The sequence below is a fragment of the Centroberyx affinis genome, unplaced genomic scaffold, assembly GCF_046629955.1.
Source record: "Centroberyx affinis isolate AG114_WGS23_722 - 3 ecotype Tasmania unplaced genomic scaffold, CSIRO-AGI_Caff_v1 ptg000302l_1, whole genome shotgun sequence".
Taxonomy (NCBI): domain Eukaryota; kingdom Metazoa; phylum Chordata; class Actinopteri; order Beryciformes; family Berycidae; genus Centroberyx; species Centroberyx affinis.
In genome coordinates this window covers 183692-210219 of record NW_027278980.1, presented here as the reverse complement: position 1 = coordinate 210219, position 26528 = coordinate 183692, and the positions used below count along the sequence as shown (strand labels likewise).

The window sequence follows — 26528 nt, the reverse complement described above, 5'->3', positions numbered from 1 at the left end:
TATGACATTTCTACTTCTGCTGGTAGAAAGTGATAGGAAACAAAGTTGAGGTTGGGGGTTGACATGCAATATAAGATGAGGTTGACTCAAACTCACATCACAGATACCAAAGCCTTGAAGTCCTCATTTAGTAACCTCATCTACCCAAATCTTCAAATTTTAAAGCATTTCTGAAAACACTAAAAACCCAAATCAAAATGTGGTTAACCTCTGAAGCAAGGGAACCAGGGTGGAGTTTCCCCTGTAAAATGATCAGCTAGAATGTCTTGTTTTGAAAAATCTCAAACTGCTGGGTAAGTGACAGGAGACGGGATCTAAAAAGCCTCCACTGTGCGTCGTGTTTTCCAGATCCTGACAGGTGAAGACTGGAATACGGTGATGTACGACGGGATCATGGCGTACGGCGGCCCAGCCTCCTCCGGAATGGTGGTCTGCATTTACTTCATCATCCTCTTCATCTGCGGAAACTGTATCCTCCTGGCCACACACACACATACATACATGGACTTATACATCATACATATAGGCATGTACAGTATACAAACCCGTGAACACACACACAGCAGCACGTATTCACGCTTGCACTTTGTGTCTTTTGATCCCAGCATTAGATTTCATGTTGATCAGTGTTTCCTCCTTAAGTCACATGACCAGACATCCTCCTGAACGTCTTCTTGGCCATCGCCGTTGACAACCTGGCAGACGCAGAGAGCCTCAACACAGCGCAGAAGGAGGAAGAGGAGGCCAAGAAGAGGAAGAACAGTGCCAAGTAACAGTCCACTGCTATCAGTCGCAGCTCACATTTTGAATTTCTATCCTGTTGTTTTTGTTCTCCAGGTGTTTGTCACATACGTCACGGTAGTGTTAGTTTTGGCCTTGTCAGTTTCTTAATTCCTTCTCTGTCATCCCTCACCGGCAGGGATGCAATCATAGAAAAGAAGAAAGGAGATGAAAAAACAGAAGGCAAGGATGGAGAGACCAAGGTAAAAGAGAGTTTTTTGGTAGAGTGTAGCAAATTTTGACTGCCTGTGTTAAAGTACAGTACCTAGGTGTTTTCTTCCCACTAGCAGTAACTTAAGTTAAACCTCTTGGCTGTCTGCAGGTGCCAGTACAGGATGAGCTGGAGGAAGACAAGGAGCCGTATCCCACCATGGACTCTCCAGGTAAAAGTGAATATCATGAGTGAGGAGCTTTTGATTTGATTTACTTATTTGCACAAGTAAAAAAAAGACAGGAATCAGTAGAGTACAGGAGTGAGGAGCTTTAACCGGATGGTTCCCAGACTGGGGATTTTACTGTTACTTAGTTAGCACAATGAGAGAATATCTAAGAATGAATCATAAAAGAGAAGCAGTTGATGCAGAAATGAGCAGAAGCGAGGCATTTGGTTTCTAAAGTTTCATTTGTGAATAAAGAATTTAGTCTTACTGTAAGTACCAGTAAATTACCTACAAAGACAGTAGAAGGATAGTTTTCACATCCAAAAGGGTTAAATTGGCTCTGACTGTGTTTCCTAGCGTGTGATGACGACGAGGAGCTGCCAGAGGTCCCGGCCGGGCCCCGCCCCCAGAGGGTGTCTGAGCTCAGCATCAAGGAGAAGACTCCGCCCATTCCCGAGGGCAGCGCCTTCTTCATCTTCAGCAGCACTAACCCGTGAGTCACGCACACAAACACACACAAAACTTGGACATACACCTGCACCTGCTGCACAATCTCTGTCTCCGCCCTTTTGCTCCCTACTCACTTTCCCTTTCTTCCTCTATGCTTCTCTTCCCCTTCATCTTGCTCTCCCTCCATTCTCTTTCTTTCTGCTGCAGGTTTCGTGTATTCTGCCATAAGCTGATCAACCATCAGATCTTCACGAACCTCATCCTGGTCTTCATCATGCTCAGCTCCGTCTCTCTGGCTGCCGAAGACCCCATACGCAACTTCTCCGCTCGCAATATCGTACGTTCTGCACACAAGCACAGGGACTGTATTGAGCTGTCCTCCCTTTGTTTTCACATGTCATACTCAGGTGGTTATTTGGCCTGACAGTAGTCTTAAGAACCAGCTGATTTGGTAACTAACACACAAACGGCATCAAATTTTAAACACAGCTAAGGCTAAATGAATGAGAGATATAGACAGTCAGCCTGTAATGTTGTGCTACATGGGCAGCATTTTGATGCAAGGAAGATGGGTATACTAACTGGGATCAACAGTACTTTTTCATGATATATATATTTTTTTGTTTAAAAGTGGTCTTTAACCCATTTCACTGCATCAGAAAGCTGCCTGTGTGTAGAAGTGCTGTGAAGTGAAGTTCATATGGTTATAGCACCTTACCAGTGATCCTAGATCTGTATTCTTGTATGATATATGCATAGTTAAACACACGTTTTGCATACTGTTGGATACTGTTGATTCATTGTTTTACATGCCTAGAAACTAAAAAAAAAAGCTGCACTAGGCAATTTTGCATGTTGGCGGCCCCAGGTGGTAGCTAGAGGTAACTGTTTGAAATTTAAAGATTTCAGTACTCAGAATCAAGTTATGTAAGGTCAGTAAATTACACGCAACACTTAGCTTACCAACCTGGCTGCTCTGATCACTTTACACCAAGGGATACCAAAGACATGACAGGGTAAAAGATCTAATGTGGGGGAGTCCAGCTTCCTCTGTTTTCCTAAGTTTCAATTCGTCACTTACTCTACTCAGAGAAGATTTCCTTCTAGTGTCCGTACCCGACACCACAATTTCAGAATTTGGACAAATAAGGTGAATCTATGGCGTCTCAATTAGTGGAGATGGGATGTATTTTCGCATGAAAATCTTGCCTAGTGCAGCTTTAAATATACTGGTGGTTACTGATTTATCTGTGTTTGACTCTTACTATCTCCACAGCTAAAAGCATTTGACAGATCAATCACTGGAATGACTTGATGACTTGAACTTGTGCATTGCCTCTTGCAGATACTTGGTTATTTTGACTATGCTTTCACCGCAATCTTTACTGTTGAGATCCTGTTGAAGGTAAATGACCGTTGCGTGCTGTGCTGTGCTGTGCTGTGCTGGGTAGAGCTTCAGTAACCTTGCGTGCTTGTGTCATTCTGATTGCCTCCTCAGATCCTAGGCTATGCAGACTATGTCTTCACTAGTATGTTTACATTTGAGATCCTCATTAAGGTAAACAATAAAACCTGTGCCGCGCTACCACAGCAACAACCCACCACTTCCAAGCTTGCTGCACACGTCCTCCCTCCCTTCATTTTTTGTCGTTTTTTTGTTTTTTTTTTGTCAAAATGGCCGCCCGCTTGTCTTGTTGTCATGGCGCCAGTCCGTCAGCGTGGAGATCATCCGTTTTTGTCAGGTTTTTTTTGTCTGTCAGTCACTTTTCCATCACGGCCCACTCCCCTTCTTCATCTTCGACCAGCTTATGGACCAATGGCTCTCCAGAGTTCATCTAATTGATTGGTTGATGCCAAAAGCTAAATATTTTTTTCACTTTCTGAAGACTAAAAATTGTTTGCTTGATTGGCTCTGTGATTCTGGTGGGCTTTTGAAAACTCCAGCTATACTGTCATTTTTGTGTGCTTTGAAAATCTACAAAATGTTCTACCATTGTTGTCTATATTCAGGAATACATGCAGCACAGAGAAACTTTGGAGCTTTATTTGTGGATCTGTCACTACCACGGACATATAAATTCCCATTTTTGGACAAATACATTTTTGGATTTTGAAATTGAGGATTTTTTTTTTTAAATTTGAAATATTCTGGACTACGGAGGGAAGAACTTCTCCCTCTCTCCTCTGTGTCTCTACCTCTTGTATTTACTGTAAGGTCATGCTTTATATCCCACTGCCTGATTGCAAACTTGACACACACCTATGCCCCCTTCCTTAATGTTGTCATGTCCTTTTTTTTGGCTCGTGCACTTCCATGGAATGTGCTTGTTGAAACCAACTGAAACACACTAAAATCAGGAACAGTTTTATTATTTTACTGTTAAAATTCAACCCTCTCTTTCTCGCCCCTTCGCTCGCTGCACGGCTGCACCAAGGCAAATCCCATGTTTTTTGGCTTAAGCCTAAGCTTCGATCAGGAGAAGATTATAGGCCTTGATTCATGGAAAGTGTTTATAATATGCTCCCCGGCTTAATCTGCGCCGGAAATGAGTGGGGTAGCTCTGGAATAATGTTCCCCATGTCTTGTCTGAACATTTTTCATCTTTTATGCTCTCTCTCTCTCTCTCTCTCTCTCTCTCTGTCTCTGTGTGTGTGTGTGTGTGTACAGTACGGCACGTGTATACATTTGTGAGCACACGTGTGTACAGTGTGTGTTCCAACGCTGCCTTGTCTACTATTTTGTGTTCGACATATGAGAAATATTGGATCAAAGAAGCATATTGGACATATTAAAAACATTGCACCAAACAATTATTGTTTCTGCAGTATGAGAAATACTTGAAATATAATGAAAAATACTTGAAACATTTAGGCTAACTTGTAAATAATAGTTTTTCAAATAGCAATGGTTGAAGCCATTTTTTGTGTCTTACTTTTCAATTTTCAAGCTAAATTTGTCTTTGAGATTTCACTTTGAAGTTTCGCTTCAAAGTTTCGCTCCTGCCTCTCATGAGCCAGGGCATCTGTTTCACTGAAGTAACCATACACATCTAACTAACCATCATTTGAATTCAGCCGGTCAACCGACCACAGTGAAAGTACATTAGCACATCAAATCACTTTTATGTCTTGATATAAAATATAATGTCTGAAATGAAAACTCCTTTTCACTGTAAGGGGCCCTAGGAGTAGGAAATGCAAAATTCAACAAATTTTGATATAAATATTCTATCAATATTTGCGCTAATGATCTGATCTGATAAAAATTTGAACTGAATAGGGATAAGGGTCGTCTAAATCCCATTAGAGGCTGGCTTGAAGCTGTTCAGCTGTGTGTGTTTCTGTGTGTTTATGTATCTTCATTCTTCAGTCCTGACCTTTATGTTTCCTCTGTCCAGATGACGGCGTTTGGAGCGTTCCTCCATAAAGGAGCTTTCTGTAGAAACTACTTCAACCTCCTCGACCTGCTGGTTGTCGGAGTGTCTCTGGTCTCCTTCGGCATTCAGTACGTATCATCATGGATGGAGACGACGTTAGAGTCTCAGTAGTTAACATGTCTTTCATTGAATAATTATGCTTTTCTTTTTGCCATAGTATTTAAACACTGATTTTTTCTTGATGTAACATTTTCATGAAAATATATTGCCTTGTTTTCAATCTAAGTAAAGTGTTTGGACTGAACAAGAGAAAATCCACTTTTCTCTTAAAAAGGTTAAAAAGGCTTTCATGTATTCTGCCCCACTAGATGGAACTTATTACAGAATGACCTAAAGCTGTCCGATCTGAGAATTTAAAATACTTAGGTACTAGGTTAAATAAATAAAATAAAAAATCCACAGGTTACATAATTTCTGGGAATTTAAGTCCTCAATGTGTGGAAATTACATAGTGCAGCTTTAAATACTGTTCAGCCTGTTCTGCTACAAGTAATATTTCCTTGTGATACAATTTATTTGACTCTAGTATATTCTGGCAGTAATACCTGAGAAGGTTTCTTTTAGTGTGTTTATGGATTATGGTGCTGCTCAGTACCATAATCATAATCAGTTACTAATGCATGTGTACTGCCTGAAAAGTTTTCTTCAAATAATGAACATATATACTATAATAATAAAACATGGGCGAAAACAAGAAAGAAATCAAGAAAGATCCATATATTGCTAACAAGCTCCCTGGTCACCACAAGTGTTGAGGAGTAGCAATCAACAAAGCATAACCAGCCGTGTTTATGGGAATCATCAGAGGGGTTGAACCCCTCTTAGACCTGTCAGATTGCTTAGCTGAATCCACTCATATGTTTTTTTTTATTTCTTTCGTAGGTCTTCTGCTATCTCGGTGGTGAAGATCCTTCGTGTTTTGAGAGTCCTCCGTCCCCTCAGGGCCATCAACAGAGCCAAGGGCCTCAAGGTCAGCAAGAAATTACTTTCCGTGCTGTTGTGTGAAAACCTTCAGACTCCAGTACTGGTTATACTTTTTATACTTCAAAACCAAAAACGCTCTAAAAATGTTTGCGCATCAGTTTGGAAATAAGGTTTTGTCTTTGTTCCTGAAAAACTGTTCAGAGAGGATTTTGCCCACTAGCAGTGTATTGATAAGAGGTACAGTTTCCTCCTTTCCTTCCTTTTGTATTGATAAGGAGTACAATTATCATGGTTTGATTTGTTCAAAATGTGTTGGCAGAGAGGTAAAACTTTGTTTAGTCAAGATTTTTAAAGAAAATATATAATTTCATATAATATATAATGTCATAATTTGTTTTAATCAGAGGGATGTCACTGCAAAAACATCTTAACATTTTAACTTCTCCACCAAAGCATGGCTGATAATCCATGCACAACATGTGAACAGGGGATTGTAGCTTTACACAAAAAGGGTCAGTGTGTGTGTGTGTGTGTGTGTGCGTGCCTGTGTTTGTGCATACTTGCGTCTTTGCGTTTGCATGCATCGCTGTGTCTCCTCCTAACAGTGTAATCGTATGTGTTTTGCAGCACGTGGTCCAGTGTGTGTTTGTGGCCATCAGGACCATCGGCAACATCATGATCGTCACCACGCTGCTCCAGTTCATGTTCGCTTGCATCGGAGTCCAGCTCTTCAAGGTACAGGGAAGAGAGAGGGAGGGAGGGAGGGAGGGAGGGGAAGAGTGATGGAGGGTGAGAACGATGGTGGGAGGAAAGGAGGGAGGAAGAAGAAATGAAGGGAGCTCATCACAGCAGTAGGAAGGCGAACACTGAAATAACTCCACATTTACGCGTTGTGCAGACAGTTCCCATCTTGACTTTTCCTAGAATCACTGTCTTTAGAAAGTAGTGTTTTTACATTTTAAAAATCATCCCAGGAAAGTTGCATATGATGTAGTAATTTGACAGGTCCATTTTGACAGTTTCCATGGAGACCGATTCTGACGATTTACATAGCAGCCTTCTGGCTTCTGAATTATATATTATGAAGTCTGGCATCATGAAAATCACTAATAAAATATTTCACGCATTGATTCTACACCATAATTTCAGTTATCAAGTGCAATTTTTTTTATTTTGACTCCAACATCTTATCTGTAGCTATTAGTTTGATTTTGACTGTCTGGTAATAATGAAAACAAAATGATGCATTTGTAAGGCCGAATTTTGTTTATTTAAGCCTATTTGTCTATTTCCAATCAGGTGCTCTTGTTCAGGCGGCTTGTTTTTGCCCACGATAAAAGTTAGGCTAATGGCCCATTTCGATGAATTGGTGGGTAGAGGGGATCCGATGGCCGATGACAGGTTGCCAGTCCTCCTTCAGCCTAGTTTTAGCCTAGTTTCCCTAGTGTAAAACAGTGATTGGTTCTATAGAAGTGGAAGGCCTCAAACTAACTGTACCTCTGACTTTTTCTGTTCTTTTCTTTCACAGGGGAAATTTTATCGCTGCACAGATGAGGCGAAGTCCAGCCCAGAGGAATGCAGGTGAGTTCTTCTTTTGATTCTTCAGTTTCCAGCTTTCAAAGATGCACAAGTATCTGTGCATGAGTGTGTGTGTGTGTGTGTGTGTGTGTGTGTGTGTGTCTGACCTCTCCCTTTTTAAACCACAGAGGAACCTACATCCTCTACAACAACGGGGACACGGCGCTGCCCATGGTCAAAGAGAGGATCTGGTACAACAGTGACTTCAACTTCGACAACGTCCTCATGGCCATGATGGCTCTGTTCACCGTCTCCACCTTCGAAGGATGGCCGGCGTGAGTACATCAGTGTGTGTGTGTGTGTGTGGGAATGTGAGTGTGTGTGTTTGGCATTCAGGCAATACAGGCAACAATTCAGAACTTTTTTTACTGCTTCTAAGCATGAATTGATGATTTCTCTCTCGTCTTTCCCTAAAACGTGTAACGAAAACCACTAGAGAGAGAGTTTATGCTTATATGTCGACCATTTTGTGTGTATGAATGTGCAGTTGTGTGTGTATTTTTCAATAACCTTAAAGGAAACTTGCAGAGGCAGAGTTGAATCCAATAATCGCCTGTACAGTAACTTGAGTGTGTCCCTGCAGTCTGCTGTACAAGGCCATCGACTCCAACAGAGAGAACATGGGTCCCATCTACAACTACCGCGTGGAGATCTCCATCTTCTTCATCATCTACATCATCATCATCGCCTTCTTCATGATGAACATCTTCGTCGGTTTTGTCATCGTCACCTTCCAGGAGCAGGGAGAGAAGGAGTACAAGAACTGTGAGCTGGACAAGAACCAGGTGGGAGGGGCCGACCGTGTGTGAGTGTGTGTGTGTGTGTGTGAGATGTTGCTGTGTTTTGATGCTTTATTGTACATTCACGTTTATTATTATTAATAATAATAATAATAATAATAATAATAATAATAACAATAATAAGAAGAATAATTCCAAACAAAGGTTTCATAACAAATCATTAGGTGTGTTACAGTATAGCATATCTGTTTTCACCACCATCCATCAAGCAACTTTAACTCAAAATTTTGAAATGTTGCCAAAACTAAAATGGGAATTAGGTGTGTTGTAGTAGATAGATTAAATGTTTATAGACAACATTTCAGTAAGTCCAAAGCCACTTTTGATCATGACATTTTTTATTCAACAAATGCATTTGTCGCATAATTTCTTCATTGACAAAAAGTAAAGAAAAGAAAATCCAGCTCAAGCAAGTATAAATACTTTTTTGTGATAGTGAGGAAATTTTATTGAATTTTGTGATTTCCATTGAGCTTTTTTAGCGCAATTTAATTATATTCAATTTCAATCAAAGGTCAAAATTTTAAACTTTGAAAGAGCATAACTGCCACACCACTGGTCCGATTTTGATGAAACTTGTAGGGATGATGCATCTTGTCACTGATTGGCCCAAAGGGTGTCTGCATCATTTATGGGGGAGGACATGTTGAGCTTGTTTGTGAGTCTGTCTCTCTCTCTGTCTCCCCGCACAGCGTCAGTGTGTGGAGTACGCTCTGAAAGCTCGTCCTCTGCGCCGCTACATCCCCAAGAACCCCTACCAGTACAAGTTCTGGTATGTGGTGAACTCCACAGGCTTTGAGTACGTCATGTTTGTCCTCATCATCCTCAACACCCTGTGTCTGGCCATACAGGTAAGAGCTCTCCATTCAGTCAAAATACATTCTATTACAAAATAGAATTTACACACTCTTTCTTGGTGGAATAGAGTTTAACATGTACATGTATTCCAAAATATACTCTACTGAATGTAATGTGCAGTTTAAATGCTTTTAATTGCATGCATCAACAAGGAAATTCAAACTATAAATACAATGTTTTTTGCATTGCCACATTTTTTTTATTAGATTTGCTCAGCTCATCAGTTTGAATGTCTGAAGTTTAGATAAATGAGACACTAATTACTGTACTGTAACGTTGCACTGTAACTAATGAATAATAATACCTGTAGAGAACATGTATTATTATGAATTGTACATATTTTATATCTCCCGTCTGTCTGTCTGTCTCTCTCTCTCTCTCTCTCTTGTTCTCTCTCTCTCTCTCTCTCTCTCTCTCCTTCTCTCTCTCTCTCTCTCCTTCTCTCTCTCTCTCTCTCCCCCTCTCTCCAGCACTATGGTCAGTCCCAGCTGTTTAACTATGCCATGGACATCCTCAACATGGTCTTCACCGGGGTTTTCACCGTGGAGATGATCCTTAAACTCATCGCCTTCAAACCGAGGGTAAGGCTCTCCTCTCCTCTCATCTCCTCTCCTCTCCTCTCCTCTCCTCTATCCCTCAAAAGATTCCTTTATAAGTTGTTACTTGATAGTATCCCCCTTTCCCTTTTAACCCATCCCTCACACACTCTCCCTCTCCTTTTTACCTCCCCTCTCATTCCCCTTGTCTTCTTCATTTTCCCTTGATTTTCCCCCTATTCCCTCACCCTTGGTCTCCTACCTCCTCCATTCTCTCCGTCTCCTCACCCTCCATCGTTCCTCTCACCATAACCTCTCTACCTCCTTTACTTTTCCTCCATCCTCCCCCCCTCCCCCCTCCTCCTCCTCCTCCCTCCCCCCGCTGGCTGTGCATACTGCCATATTCAGGGTTATGTCGGCGACGCCTGGAACGTCTTCGACGCTCTGGTGGTGATCGGCAGCGTAGTCGACATCATACTGAGCCAGGTAGACAGACGTCAGTATGTACAACTCTGTCGCTTCCTCTTCCTCCCTCTTACTCTCCTTTTTTCCTTCCTTCACTTCCTCCCTCCCTTCTTTCCTTTTCTAATTTTGCAATATCTTTTTAGGCTGGCTTGGACCAATCTCTGGTCACGAAGCGAGTCTATTAAATCTGCTGTGGACTTGATGGTTGATGGGCACCATAGGCAACGATTTATTGAATTTCTAGCCTGGCAGAACAGTTTTGGCTACTATCTATTCATTGTATGCTAGAACCAACTTATAAACTGATCTAGTCTGAAAGATACTGGTCACAGGCTTGGGCGGGAAAAACCTTCCATCTGAATCCTGGGTTTACAACTCAGCACTATTACATGCTGACATATTATGTTACTGCATCACACTGCATTATATCTTGTTAAACTGTTTAGAAGTGTTGAGTCAAAGTCTATGGTGGCCACTTCTGTCAGCCTGCCACTGTGTCAGTGAGAGCACAATAAGACATTCAAAACAGGAGGTCAATAATAAATCATTGAGTTACAGTATAGGATATCTATGCTTTCATATAGCCATTTTTAGATACTAAACAATTCCTACTCTCCCAGACTCAGTGGCAGAAAAGTTTTGACTTTCAGCTTCACTCTATTATCTTAAATCACAACTTTTCGATGTTGTTTTCTCTCTATCTTTCATATTCCCCTTCTTTTTTTTTTACCTCTTCTTCCTCCTCTTTCTTGCTCTGTTCTCTCTTCTTTTCTGTGTCTTTGGGCGCGCGCTTGCAGCACTATTTTGCTGATGCATGGAACACGTTTGATGCCTTAATTGTTGTGGGTAGCGTGGTTGACATTGCCATCACTGAGATCAATGTAAGTAGCCATTTATCACACATACACCCCTTTTGTCCTGTGCCGCTCCCGGCAAGAGGGCCTTGCAGTAACGTCAGAGTTGCGTTCAAGAACACAACATTTATATGGAGTGTTGTTGAAGACTTCATTCCTCTTTGTCTTTTGACAATAAATTGATGACACAGATAGTAATTAGTAACAATACTATGTCCAAAAATGTTTTTGAATGCAACTCATTTATCCCATTAGAACAATCAATCTTGCATGTGATCACTGTGTACAAAATTGTTTGCATCTAACCTCTTGAAATCCCGTGTACAGTTACTGCAAGGCCACTCTAGCTCCTGGTTTGCAGCTGATGTTAATGCCATTTACTCCATGCTTGCTACAGTCTTGTGAAAATGTGTGAAAATATTTGTTTGTGTCTGTCAGTCATTTGTTTTGAATGAACTGCATAAAGTAAAGCACACTACACACTCACACATACTACTGTACACATTCCTACAGTAGATCAAACTATTAGTGATGTAATGTACAACAAGAAATGTTGTGTCACACACAAAGCATGCACATTATTATGATTTAGAGCAGGCAAACATAACCAAAGAGCATGTCAACAATCCCTAATTTAAGAGTAATTTAAAGGATAATACCGGTGCTTTTTTAAGTTTGTTCCAGTCACCCCTCCACATTATTCCTGGTTTGTCTGCACACAGTCAGCACAGTTGGAGATATCAGGGCTTGTTCTCCTCCCATCAGAAGAAGCCATTTTTCTGTTAGAGTATGAAAAACAGCTTCCACACACTTGAAAATTGCTCAAGTTAGATAATCCATCACAGTAAACCCGAAGCCTTAATTTTAAGTTTTATTGTTATTTCACTGTGTTTACTGTTTTCATATCATTGCACTCGACTACTCTACTCTAGTGTAAATCAACTGACATCCACAGGAAGAAATGGAAGTCTCCACCAGGAAATAATCCAACTCAAAAACATGTTGCCTTATAAACCTTATTGTCACATCCATGTGTTTTTATTTAGGGCATCTTTATTAGCCGGAATAAGCAGTTAATTTCAAGATAGGTTTGACACCAGAAAGTCTATTTAAATGAATCAATTTGCATGCAATAGATAGTGAACAGTAATAAATAGGCTTTAGCTCTGAATGACACCGGTATTCTCCTTAAGAGGGATTCTCTGGGTCTTTCCCTTCACTCTCAACAGTGTCAAAGTTAAACTATGCTTTAACTAAAGAATATTAATAATACTTTTTCCTTCACCTTTGTATTGCATGCATCTCACTGGTCTGGTCATATTGCTGAGACTCTGTGGTTATGCTTTTGCATGATGGGGCTTTATGCAGAAGATGATGTACTTGTTTTGGTATCAGTTGTGGTGCTTGCTGGGATGCTCTCCTGTATTTTATGAGTTGACATGAAGCTGCTTCTGAGCGGTTTTATGTTTTTAGATGTTGAATGAATCAAAGGTAATGATGAAATGTCATGACATTTACAACAGCATTCACTTGTGAAGGGTTTGGTGGTGTACAGCTGGTTTGTGTAACTCGGATTAACCTTAGGCTTTTGGTTTCAAGTCGGCAGCCATTCCTGTCGTCAAGGTGATAGTGGAACCAGGGGTAAGAAGAAGCCCCTCCCCTTCCATCCAAGCCCCTCCCCCCTTCTGTGCTCATCCAAAAGTCAAGGCATCAAGATCTTTTTGTCGTCACTATTTGTTGCTCACTGTTGAAAACATGGAGATGTTTTCTGTCAGATCTTGTCTCTTATTTGATGAAGTATGAGGGCTTGTTGTTTGTCAAGGTCTCGTTCTGAATTCACGTCGTTTGTCGCATTTTGGCTCCAATTTCACAGTTCGAATGACATTCTTTGTTGAGGTCTTTGTCCTGTTTGGTTACACGGCATGACACAGGAGAATGGATAACACTGTTGTTTCATTTTTTCATTTCAACATGGCTTGTCCAAGTGTTTGCGATCAGATTACCAGCATCATCCAGGCTACGCACTGCTTTGAACTTCTGTCTTGTGTCTCTGTACTGTAATAGGACAGTAAAAGATCCGTCTTGGTGTTTGTATCAAGTTTATATCATTTCAAATACAGTCTGTCTCTTTTGGTTTGTTTGTCCTTGGACCATAGATCCTGTCTGTCGCCTGTTTCTGAAGCATCAGAGCTGAATACTGAGCATGTGTTAGTGTAATTCTGTCCTCCAGGTCTGTTAATGGCACAGTGTTAAAGACACACTTTGCTCTGCTCTGCATGCATGTTTGCTGTGTTCACTGCAAAGATGCAAAAAGATCACAGATATGAAGATTTAGGAAGTGTGTGTTAGCAGGCATACACTTTTTCACCCACTCGTACATTGCTTGTTAACCATGCCTCATAGATGATGACTGAATGAATGAGTGAGTGGAACATAGCTTTATGTCTGGACATTACACCTGTTTTTTCTTTCCCTCGATCGCTCCGTTCGTCCCTCCATCGCCTCCTCCGCTCCACCTCAGAACACGGAGGACAGCGCTCGCATCTCCATCACCTTCTTCCGCCTGTTCAGAGTGATGCGACTGGTCAAGCTGCTGAGCAGGGGGGAGGGCATCCGAACTCTGCTGTGGACCTTCATCAAGTCCTTCCAGGTGAGACTGCAAGACAAGCAGCCGATGAGGTGCGAGTGTGCTGTGTAAAGTTTTTAAAGTTATAGACCAATCAGGTAAGAGATGAAGGCTTAGGTTACAGGTCTAAGTTTCTAAATATGGCTGCTGGATGGTGGGCCCATGTAACCACACTTCATTGGTAACATGTTGAATAATGTAATTTCTCATTTTATTGCTAATGTAGAATGTATTTTGCCTATTCTGCTTTGCCATCATAACATCATGAGGACATTATAAATAAGACTTGTGACTTGTGACTACAACGTTTTCCTATAAATAAATGTCAATTTTGCTACTCTTTATCACAAATTGATTTAACCTATACCCAGTTAATGAAACCTTTTGCATTTGCTGTTTCAAACACTGGGGTCGGTCTTTCTCAGGGAAAATTTGTTTGGAAAAAATAGAAGAAGGACTGGGTAGTTAGCATCAGCAGTGATAGCCACCATGGCTGAACAGACAAAGAAAAGAGTGACACCTACAGAAACTCAAAATTCATCAACTGAAAATCCAAGGAAAAAGACACCATGATACAAACAATGACCGCTTAGCACCAAAAGTGTCGCCATTATCAAAAAAAACAAGGATGTTGCGGATTTCCTCCCAGAGCAAACTGATTACAATTCAACATATAGAATGGTGGTGTCACTGGTGAACATGCAAATATTTTTTCCAGGAACTTTAGAATAATCCAATTGCCATAACACACACAGTTTAATTACAAATATGCTTCCTTATATTCCTTATATTCTTTAGACACATACATGAACACATTTCATCAGAGGGTCAGCAGGTTGGGTTTCAGTGTCTTGCTCAAGGAGCTTCCACCAGGCTGCAGTGTTTCGTAACTGTGTCCCACTTTTTTTTTCCACACCCAGGCTCTTCCCTATGTTGCACTGCTGATAGCCATGCTGTTCTTCATCTATGCTGTAATCGGAATGCAGGTAACATTTTTTATATTTTTGACAATGAAATGTGACTAGAATATGATTGGAGCCCATCAGACTGCAGGGTATTTGTTGCCTTCTTGGAACCTCTCATCTATGATTGTACATTTTATGATAATCTTGTTTTTTAGCAAGCATCCTTAATGGTTGGTTGGCTGGTCGATTTGTATTGATTTGAAATTGTTGTAATTTTTTTTGTATTTTTAGGTGTTTGGGAAAATAGCCATGGTGGATGGAACACAAATCAACCGTAACAACAACTTTCAGACCTTTCCACAAGCTGTCCTGATGCTCTTCAGGTGTGTGTGTGTGTGTGTTTATGTATGTATTGTATGTACCTGGAGGCATATGTGTGTGTGCACATATGTTCATGTGCCTGTGGTTTGGTTTAGAGTTACAGAAAATCTGCTTGATTTGATAATGTGGTAACACTTTACTTGAATTGTTGGTTATAACACATCATCATACGCCTATTACAGCGTATTGTCACATTTTCTGATGCCACTATGATGTAATTCAGATTTACTTATGAGGTGCTTATGATATGTTTTTAAAAAAATAATATAAAGGCCCCAGTGGTAAATACATTATGTCCAGATTTATAATGCATTATAGTATATTATGATATTTTCAGATGATACTATGATGATGTGCTTATGAGGTGCTTTTTATAACCTGCTCATGCCAGATTGTTGACAGTGTTACTCCTTCTCTTCCCCTTCCCATATGATGCTGGGATTCAAACCAGCGATCCGTCTCTCAAAAGCCCTCTAAAGCCCTACATGTATAATATAATATAATATAATATAATATAATATAATATAATATAATATAATATAATATAATATAATAATATACAATATAATATAAATTCAGTATATAACAAATGAGAGGGATATTAGAGTACAATGAAAACGTGTATTTATAGCATATAATCAAATGTCAAATTCACATTAACAAGTCTACGAAAGGCCATAAATTTGTGCAGAAATTGTGCAGAAATTTGTTATGTTTAAGTTGTGTTTGGTTGTGTTGACGTTGTGTTTGGGTTGTGGTTACATTGTGTTTGGTTGTGTTGACGTTGTGTTTGGGTTGTGGTTACATTGTGTTTGGGTTGTGTTTACGTTGTGTTTACACTGTTTACGTTGTGTTTGGGCTGTGTTTACGTTGTGTTTACACTGTGTTTACATTGTGTTTACACTGTTTACGTTGTGTTTACACTGTTTACGTTGTGCTTGGGTTGTGTTTACGTTGTGTTTACATTGTGTTTACGTTGTGTTTCCATGCTAGGTGTGCGACAGGAGAGGCCTGGCAGGAGATCATGCTGGCCTGTCTGCCGGGGAAGCTGTGTGACTCGGAGTCGGACTACAACCCCGGAGAGGAGAAGACCTGCGGCAGCGGCTTCGCCATCATCTACTTCATCAGCTTCTACATGCTCTGCGCCTTCCTGGTAATCTCCAGACGTTGCACTGTTTTCATTCATTGGTAGTGTTCAGTGACAGACACGCACATATGCATTCATGGGTACAATGAAATACAAGAAATGTTGTATGTCCTTGTTTCAGATCATCAACCTGTTTGTAGCTGTCATCATGGACAACTTTGACTATCTGACTCGCGATTGGTCGATTCTGGGGCCGCATCACCTGGATGAGTTTAAGAGGATCTGGTCTGAATACGATCCTGAAGCCAAGTGAGTACACAGGCTGTGCTGGATATCCAAACAGTGACAATTTTGTGAAGTTTGTCATTCAGAATAGCTCTAAATTATATAGGATCCAGTCTGTAAAACTCTTAGCATTTTATCAACAAAAGAACTAGTTACCTACAAGTCTAATCTTCAAGCAAAATCATTAGTAGAATTTGTTTTACATCTAGTGAATCCGTACCTCTACAGTTATATTCTCTCCTCTCTTTCCTCCTTGCTTTCTTTCTCTAGCTAGTTAGTGATCTTTCTTTTTTATTCCTGTGTATGTGTGGAGAACTAGAAGAAGTATACTGTGAAGACATTTTTCTGTCAATACACATGCATTGGTAACTTGCATAAAAGCCGAAATAACCTTGAGGATGTTCTTAAGTGCTTTTATGGGTACTTCAGTGCTGCCGACGGTACTTGGCTGCACTTTGTACCTATCGCATTACCGTTTCAACCATAATCGCAGTGAAGAAAGTCGTCGAGGATATCACAGCTTTTTAATTAAATGTGTCTCGTTGCAGGGGCAGGATAAAGCACCTCGATGTGGTGACTCTGCTGAGGAGGATCCAGCCTCCGCTCGGCTTTGGCAAGCTCTGTCCTCACAGAGTGGCCTGCAAGGTGAGCTGCAGCAGCTACAGTGAACACACTCAGACAGATGGATGCCTCACACTGTTCTGCCATTAAATAGAGTGGTGGTGGATCTTGAGGGTGACCAAAGTAGTCAGAAGTTTGGACACACCACATTTATCTTTATTTTTACTATTTTCTACATTTTAGAATAGTAGTAAAGACTTCAAAACTATGAAATAACACAAATGGAATTATGCAGCGACCAAAAATGTGTTAAACAAATCAAAACTATCTTATATTTTAGGTTCTTTAAAGTAGACGCCCTTATGAAGAAATTCATACATAGGCATCAACTATTTATACTTGTCTAAGAAACAAATTTCAAGCATTTAAGCATAAGCCTTTAGATCAAAATGGCTTTAAGAGAATGAAAAACAGTACATTCAATCAGGTGTGTCCAAACTCTTTCACGGCTTTGGCATGCAACTCCACTTCTTGCACAATACTTATTCCACCATTTCATTGTTGTGCCTCTAATTTGAGTTCTGTTTAAAGAAGCAGGCTTTTGGTTTTTTGTTGGTTTGGCATCTTTTTATGTCGTTTTTTTCCTATATGTGATTGCAGCGTCTGGTGGCGATGAACATGCCCCTGAACAGCGATGGAACGGTCATGTTTAATGCCACCCTGTTTGCCCTGGTCCGCACCGCTCTCAAGATAAAGACTGAGGGTGAGTCTGGACCACAGAGCCGTCAGAGATGCACAAAATGACTGTTATTATTCTTATGGATGACAATTATTTGGTTGAGTCGCATTTATTCTGTCCGTTCCCATTCTGTACACATTCTGTATTCTGACAGAAGAGGGTTAGGGTTAGTGTAGGGTTATCTACTGTATACAGAACAGCACATGCCCTTTTGTTTTGTTTTGTATTTTCTTTATTGTTTTTCTTACTTGGTGCGAATAAATAAATCCTAAATCCTAAAAAATTATCCACATGAGGGAGCTACTGTACAAGAGAGGGAGCACAAGTGAATAGCAGAGCCAAAGTCTCTCATTGTATATTGAACAATATGAAGTGAATGTAATTAAGCAATATTACACGAGAGGGTGAGCACGTTCTAAATGTCTAGTTGACCAATCAGATTGCTTGGTCGGAACTACCTGTTGTATAATTCTGCTTATTGAACTTATTGTACAAGGAGCAGAACAGCCACTCACATACATACCTAAACATACAGTACAATACAATAATACAATAGTCACTTTTTCCCAGGTGTGTCAGTGTCTATATAATATGTTGAGCTCCTTGTAGTCAGTAAGCCCAAGGTCTTTCTACATTTTGCCACAAGAGGGAGCTGTAGGTGTTCAGTAAGTACAGTAACCATCTCACCACAACATCCACAGCAAGACCAAGTGAGGCTTAAAACAGAGAGAGGAGATTCTTTTTCTTCATTTTTTTGAAACTGAAGATCAAGAGACAAACCTCAAATCTCAAATGGCGTGATTGGTTAAAATCATTTACTTTTATGCCTGGTTTCCCATTAGGAAGATTCAGATGTTTCATTAATAGGATTAGAGTCTGCACAGTTTTACATTTAATCCCATTTTATGAACTTATTATCACATTTCTACTATTTTCATACTACTATCCATTCTGACACATGAGATTTGTGTTGTGATTCTGTGTTTATGTGTACAAGTGTGTGTGTGTTTGTCCATGTACCTTGTCCATGCACCTTTCACCATGTATCATTTTACCAATTTATACTCCAATTGGTGAGTATACTTTTATCCAAAGCATCTCACAGTAACACTTTCATTAATTTTCTGTTTCCAAGGCAACCTGGAACAAGCCAATGAGGAGCTGAGAGCCGTGATCAAGAAGATCTGGAAGAGGACCAGCATGAAGCTGCTGGACCAAGTGGTTCCCCCTGCAGGCGGTCAGTGGTCATCACACACACACATGCACACACACACGTAAACGTACACACACATTAATACAGACACACACACACAAGCACACGCAAGTACATACACATAGAAACGTATCGGTATGTGTTGTTGCCTTGTATAACATTTTTACTGACTCATACAGTACACACAGATACACACAAACACACACACACACACACACACACACACACAAACGTACACACACTCATGCAGACCCACACATGCAACCATAAATGTGCTGCTTATGGCAGTCCATCGTTATCGACGATGACTTCATAGCTCCCAGGGGATTTCGGCGCTTGGTGCGCTCATGCCACCTCATGTGGCTGTGTAGACCTATTCGCGATCCACACACTTTTCCACATGTGGGGCAGGTGTGTGTCGGATCTGGCTGGATAGTCCTTGTGGTGCGTGCATGTCGTTGTCTGCACTTCTCTGCACGTCTCAGGGATGTATTCTCCTCCAGGTGAGAGACACCTGAAAGGCAGGAGGAGCGCCAGGTGGTTCGGTCTGCTGCTGTCCTTTCCAGGTCTGAAGGTGATATGTTGCACTTCTTCAGGAGCTCCGTCATGTGGTCCTTGTAGCGCTTTTGCTGACCACCGGCAGACCTCTGGCCAGATTGTAGTTGGCTGTAGAGGGTCTGCCATGGCAGACGAGCTGCAGGCATGCGGATCACATGACCTAGCCAGCGGAGCTGTCTGTGTGCCAGAGTCACCTCTATGCTGGATAAGTTGGTGCATTCATATATCTCAGCATAGGGGATGCGGTGCTCCCATGTGATGCCCAGAATCCTTCGCAGACAGCGGATGTGAAATGTCTCCAGGGATCTAATGTGCCATCTGCATGGTGTCCAGGCTTCAGAGCCATACAGCAGTGTGGACACACATACTGCCTGGTACACTGCCGCCTTGGTTGTTGCTATCAGGTTTTTGTTGATAAAAACCCTTGATCTTAGGTGACCAAATGCGGCAGAGGCAAGGCTGATGCGGGTTTGGATGTCTTCATCGATGTTGCAGCTGTCAGAGAGGATACTGCCGAGGTACTTGAAATGTGGAACAATTTCCAGGGGGATGTTGTCGATGTAGAAGACAGGTGTGGTGATCAGGGGAGGAGCTATGTTGGTTGATTATTTGTGTCTTTTTTATGTTGACCTGTAGGCCGACAGCTCTGTAAGTGGCAGCTATCACGCTGAGGGCATGCTGGAGGGACTCAGGGGAGTGGGCAATCAGAGTGCAGTCATCGGCTTACTGAAGCTCACAGATTTGGAGGGCAGTAGTCTTGGTGGATGCCTGGAGGCGCCGGATGTTGAATAGGTTTCCATCCAGATGGGGAGATGAGGGTGACTGCTGTGAGGAAGATGTTGAAGATAATAGGGGCTAAGACACATCCTTGTTTCACTCCTACTTTGACGTTGAAGGGGTCAGACTGTTGTCCACTTATTTGAACCCGGGCTTGCATACCAACATGAAATTGCTGGAGAATGGAGAGGAATTTGGATGGGACCCTAAATCGACTGAGTACGTCCCAGAGTAGCTTTTGGTTGACTGTGTCGAATGCCTTTGACAGATCAATGAAAGCCATGTACAGGTCTTGCTTGTGCTCTCTGGACTTCTCCTGAATTTGTCTGGTGACGAAGATCATGTCTGTGGTACTACGTTCCTTCCGAAATCCGCATTGGGTTTCTGGCAAGATGTTTTCTGCAATGTGTGTAGCCAGGCAGAAAAACACAATTCGTCTCAGGATTTTGCCTGCAACTGACAGGAGTGAAACACCTCTGCTGCTGTCACAGGAAGACTTGTCACCTTTCTTTTTGTAGATTGTGATGATGGTAGCGTCTTTCCAGTCTTGTGGGACAGTCTGTGTTGTCCAGATGGCAGAGATGAGTTGGTGCAGCCAGCGTGTGAGGAGGTAACCTCCATACTTATATATCAGTCAGCAGGGAAGGAGTCTGAGTGCACTTTTGTTATTTTTTAGACCTTTGATTGCCTTATGGACTTCATTAAATTGAGGAATCTCATCAGGTTGGGGAACAGAAGGGAAACTGGGGAGTTCTTCCAGGATGGACGGGTCCGTGGGGTTGCTCTGATTTAGGAGGATGCTGAAGTGGTCGGCCCATCGTTCTATTATTTGTTGTTGATCCTTGATGAGAGTGGTGCCGTCTGCGGATCTTATTGGTGTGATATTCCTTCTCTGAGGGCCATGGATGGTCTTGATGGTGTCGTAGAAACCATGCGTGTTGTTGGAGTCTGTGAGAGATTGAATTTCAGAGGCTTTCTTGACCCACCAGTCATTTTCCATCTTCCGTAGCGTTCTTTGTGTCTCTGCTTTGATGGTGGACAGATGGTTTCTGAGGGTAGCAGATTGAGAGCTGGCTAGAGCGGTAATATGTGCCTTGCGCTTTGCCTTGAGAAGGTCGTGGATGCCGGGTGCATTTTCATCAAACCAATCTTGATTTTTGCAGCACAGTAGATGGATGAGCGCAGTGTGTTCCAGGCAACATTTGTGTCCTCGATGGCGGAGCTTTCTGGGATGTTGCTCAGCTCGGCTGCAAGTCTGTTTCTCAGGTGGTGGATGACTGCAAGGGATTGAAGGGCATTGCAGTCAAGCTTCTTGCTGGAAGCCTGCTTGCGGCGTTGTGGGCGGATCTCCATGTAGAGCCTTGTCCTTATCAACCTGTGGTCCGTCCAGCACTCCGCCCCACTCATAGCCCGGGTGATTTGAATTTCTCTCTGGTCATTCTGTCTGGTGATTACATAATCTATCAGATGCCAATGTTTGGACCTAGGATGCTGCCAGGAGGTCTTCCGTTTGTTTTTTAACTGGAATAGGGTGTTGATAATGACAAGGCGGTGCTCCGAGCAGAGTGTTAGTAGTCTGAGACCATTGTAATTGAGGTTGCCGACGCTGTGTTTGCCTAGTACGCCTTCCCAGAGCCCGTAGTCTGAGCCCACATGAGCATTGAAATCTCCCAGTAGCAAAAGTTTGTCACTGGGTGATGTCTTCTGAATGATGGAGTGCAAAGTGCTATAGAAACAGTCCTTTGAATCTTCACTGGCATCCAGGGTTGGTGCATATGCGCTGATGAGGGTTGCGTGTCGACCTTGGCTAAGGGGAATGCGCCATGTCATCAGCCTTTTGTCGATGCATACTGGTGATTCTGGGAGCTTTTTGAGCAGACAGGTCTTTACAGCAAAGCCTACCCCACGGAGGTGGCGAGAGTCTGGGGGAAGCCCTTTCCAGAAAAATGTGTATCCCTCTCCAATCTCTCATAGAGAGTCCTCTCCATGAAAGCGGGTCTTGTTGAGTGCTGCTATATCCACATTGTATCTCCCCAGCTCATGAGCAACCATTGCTGTTCTCCTTTGGGGATGAATGGATTCCGTGGATGCGTCTAAAAGGGTGCGCACATTCCAGGTTGCAACTGTGAGAGGGAGATGGTATTTCTTTCTTTTTTGGTTTCGACCGCAGAAAGGGATGACCCGACAGCAGTGGTAAGCTGTCCGGGTTGTAGAGGAACAGACTATTTTTGGGCCACATTTTCTAGGCCTCTCCCTCTTCAGGGTGAGCAGAGCGGGGCTGCTCAGTTGCATGGGAAGCTGCCGAAGAGACGTGCTGTTCCAGGGTCCCACAACTCAGCGACCATCACTCCCATGCCGCCTGTGTGTAGGGTTGGGCTAGGTGCTCCCAGTCACATCCTGACCTGCACCCACCGCCCTTCCCCATAGAGTGGATTTAAGTGAGCGTAGGTGCGCGCAGTGTCTACTCGCACTGTCTTGGCTCCATCCAGCTTCTTCCAGGGCATGAAGATTCATGACGACCTTCTACTTTTTGGAGTTGCAGGGGGACTGCCAGAGATCCAGTCTGTCGGTATCCTGCCTGGTGTGAATCCCCCGAAACACAGATTTTTCGTTCGGGGTTTACTGCCGTAGCCATACACCCCCCCGGGTTTACCCACATGGCTGGTGGGTGCCAGGGCGTGTCCACATGACTGTGGGCCTGCACACCTCACCTCTGGGGCCCACTGCTGCTCCGAGATCCCCTATTGGTTTGGCCTGGTGTCGCAAGACACCAGTTACCATGAGCTGCCACGAGGAGGCACAATAGGAGTCTTGGTGAGGGAGAGGCTTTGTAGTCAGTCTTATCTACTGACTGTAGATAAAAAGACTTCGATAACAGATGGGACAGCAAGCATGGAGTGACCACATTATGCAAATGCATAATAAATACAACAAGAAATACAATGAAGTATTTGCAAGTCAAACATTACACTATTTTTATTTGGTTCACATATAAGACTGAAGTCTAAAATAGACACACATTTCTTTATTCATTTCCAATAACAGAGGAGGAAGTCATGTTCCAAACACAATCTAATTTACATACTTATTTGTGTTAACAAAGGAACAAATCTTAAAAATTAACACACTTTTATTAGTGTTCTTGTGCATCCGAAAAGTAAGACATGATTTAAATAAACATTGTTACTGTCTTAATTTGCATTCAGAGAGAAGAAAGTTACATTTACACACTTTTTTTTCCACACTTCGGATGCAATTTTACTGCTGCTGCACCCTTTGAGTAGAACATCAACCAGGAATGATGCCAAACTTTACAGAGACGTACACTACCAGTCAAAAGTTTGGACACTCCTGATTGAATGTACTATGTTTTTTCATTCTCTTAAAGCCATTTTGATCTAAAGGCTTATGCTTCAATGCTTGAAATTTGTTTCTTAGACAAATATAAATAGTGAAGTTGATGCCAATGTATGAATTTCTTTCCAAAGCCTTTGTCTTTCCATCAAGGCAAAGGGCGGCTACTTTAAAGAATCTAAAATATAAGATAGTTTTGATTTGTTTAACACTTTTTTGGTCACTGCATAATTCCATTTGTGTTATTTCACAGTTTTGATGTCTTTACTATTATTCTAAAATGTGGAAAATGGTAAACAATAAAGAAAAATGTGGTGTGTCCAAACTTTTGACTGGTAGTGTAGATCTGTTTTATTTTGCATTAACAAAGAATTCAGAGATGTCTTCAGAGACAGAGAGAGTAAGAGAAGGTTAAGCATGCTGAGGGGTTATTCCATCTGAGGCCTCCAGCATCCTGTTTTTGCATGTGTGTGTGCAGCGAGGCCCGATTGCTGACCACAGATAACGACAGCAAACAGACAGCAGCACACACTCCTTCATGCACTGACACTTCACAGAAACTCACCTTATCACTCTCTGTCAGTCAGTTTCGCTGCTGCCTCTCTCTGTCTGTATCCCACAGTTTGGTTTATCTTTAATCTCGCTGTCTCGTTCTCTGCTGTCTCTCCCCCTTCTCCTCCTTTCTCTCCCTAACGCTCTAGCTCTCTCTCTCATTGAGTAATCTTGTTATAATGATACAGAAAATATTTTAATGTATTCCCTATGTCAGTGCTGAATTCTGCAATTGCTGTTTGCCATTTAACTCAGGTGTTTTCATCTGTTTTCATACATTTTGTGCTTTGTTTCTTTGGTGAACGCCAAATTTGAACAGTCATGCAGTTTTATTTCTGTGCTGCTTTCCTAGGGTGCGATCACATCTAAAGTCTGTTTTCTATGGTCTAAACCATAATTTACTTTGCTGGGTTCACACTGCTCAATTACAAGCGAATCAGGGCTTGTGGTAGCTTGTTTATTGGACAGAGACAGAGACACCGGTCATCCTGCCAGGTGAGAGATTTGGCATCAAAGGGAGTCAAAACAAATCTGATTCCAGTGTAACTTAAGATAAGCATGATGGACTTGTCTGAGCTCATACTGTAATTTACTTCTGGTGTTCATTCCTGTAAGAACACATGAAGAGATAATTGAATATGAGCATCAGTTCAGACTGCAGCCCTCACTCTTTCCGCTGCTGGCTGCCGGCTGCCAGACGGCAACATCTGTCTCCTCATGCCCATAAAACTGTGCGCTTTGAGGTCATTTGGGGTAGTCGGTTTGGATTATGTTCTGATTCCTAATAAACTTTAATTCACTTGAAAAAGGACAGAGACTCGCATTTGGTGCGCACCCAAATGGCATCACTCGTTTATGTACTTTCACTTTTCAGAATTAAAGGAGTAAATAAAATGAGTAAATGCTCCAGAGAATAAATGCTCCAGAGTTTATAAACCGCTGCAAACATGCTTGGTGTGAACGCATCAATCTACATAACCCCCTCGATATTTGTCCATGCAGCTCTTCCAGTGTCCCACTATGCTTCCTCTGCTTCCACACTATGCTCCGTGTTTTAGACCTCACACTTGATACGACTGCATGCCTTTGTGTACAGTAGTTTGCTAACCCCTTCTCTTTTTTTGCTCTTTTCTGCCAAGCTTCTCTCTTCCACAGCTCCCTCCTCTCTCTTTCAGTAGAGTATTCAGTCACTCAGTCGTTCAGTCGGCCCTCTCCTCCTCTCTCTCTGCCGTCCTGAGCGCTCTGGGGCAGTTCTGTTTTAGTCCGGTGGCATGGAACTACAGTTACCTCTCTCTCAAAACCTTCAGGCTCTGTCCAGAAAAAGAACCTGCTATCACTCACGGGCCCAAAGCCGTAATATTCATCAAACACTGATCTGTCTAAAAAAATATCTTGGTCTTAAAACAATGTTATGTAGGATCACCAGTTTTTTTTCTTGAAACAAATGAAAATATCTTGAAATTAGTCAGATCACCTGATTTGTTTCAAGATATGTCACTTGATTCAAGAAAATTCAAAGTAAAGTGTGTTATGAACATATGATTTGTTTGAGATCAGCACTCACATTCTTAAGGCTTATTCTTAATGGGCCCAGGCATTCATCTACATGTGAAACTGTCTGGATAACATAGGTGAAGTAAAAATAATAATAATAATAATAATAATAAGTAGTAAAAATTCAGTCAGCCTGTAAGATGTTGGCTTTCACCTATCCAGTTTTTTCAGATGTACATGACATGCTGTTTGGTGTAGGTGGCAAAAATCACCAGGTTCTTTTTTTAGAAAAAATAAAATGTTGTAAATGCCCTCAGATATATCTTTGATAATGCCTTGAGGGAAAATGAACAGGGTTTTCTATCTGAACAGAGCCTTTCTTAGTTTCTCTCTGGCTGTGTTGGGATGATCTAGAGAAATGGGCCAGGTGCTCAAAGATGGTGGCCTGCTGGATTAACAAGCAAATCAGGCTCATTTTTAAATTCTTCGTACTGTGAGAAGGCAAGGTACAGAGTTGTACCTTTTGTCACTGGGACTGTACCTTTTTGTCAAAACGGTACAGCCCCAGTTTTTTACCTTTTTGTCAAAATGGCACAGCCCTAATGACAAGTGTGGGAGGGAGTGAATATGATAATATTGCCAAACCAGGGGGTTCCATTTTCAAGCATGTGGCCCATTGTTTTGGTCACCTTTTCTTGATTCTGCTCAACCTAAAATGGGTCAAGGAAAAGTGGCAACGAAAAGAAAAAAAAACATTTCCTACATGCCCTGATACAGCCTCTTTTGTTCCTGTTTAGTCATTGTCCCCAGTCTGCTTTAGCAGCCAATAATCTGAGTGAATCAGTGCCACGCTTGAATAGATAGTGCACTGCGCTGCCTCCCTGCATGGCAACTAATGTGTAGCCACAACTTCCTCTATGGTAGAATCATGTAG

At 41.9% G+C, this 26528-nt stretch overlaps 1 protein-coding gene across 1 annotated transcript in view; it reads left to right on the top strand.

The window, feature by feature from the left end:
- cacna1db (calcium channel, voltage-dependent, L type, alpha 1D subunit, b) overlaps positions 1-26528 on the top strand; it is a 144004-nt gene that overhangs the window by 99301 nt on the left and 18175 nt on the right. The window contains exons 16-41 of the mRNA XM_071515075.1: positions 349-469; positions 655-769; positions 920-1001; positions 1121-1163; positions 1518-1653; positions 1818-1947; positions 2956-3015; positions 3109-3168; positions 5009-5115; positions 5930-6017; positions 6599-6706; positions 7500-7552; positions 7678-7824; positions 8133-8334; positions 9042-9200; positions 9678-9788; positions 11006-11089; positions 12662-12703; positions 13584-13712; positions 14609-14674; positions 14885-14976; positions 15968-16127; positions 16243-16370; positions 16895-16991; positions 17568-17670; positions 18782-18883. Of these exons, the coding sequence (XP_071371176.1) occupies positions 349-469; positions 655-769; positions 920-1001; positions 1121-1163; positions 1518-1653; positions 1818-1947; positions 2956-3015; positions 3109-3168; positions 5009-5115; positions 5930-6017; positions 6599-6706; positions 7500-7552; positions 7678-7824; positions 8133-8334; positions 9042-9200; positions 9678-9788; positions 11006-11089; positions 12662-12703; positions 13584-13712; positions 14609-14674; positions 14885-14976; positions 15968-16127; positions 16243-16370; positions 16895-16991; positions 17568-17670; positions 18782-18883 (2725 nt within the window). The remainder of the gene's footprint in view (positions 1-348; positions 470-654; positions 770-919; positions 1002-1120; positions 1164-1517; positions 1654-1817; positions 1948-2955; positions 3016-3108; positions 3169-5008; positions 5116-5929; positions 6018-6598; positions 6707-7499; positions 7553-7677; positions 7825-8132; positions 8335-9041; positions 9201-9677; positions 9789-11005; positions 11090-12661; positions 12704-13583; positions 13713-14608; positions 14675-14884; positions 14977-15967; positions 16128-16242; positions 16371-16894; positions 16992-17567; positions 17671-18781; positions 18884-26528) is intronic.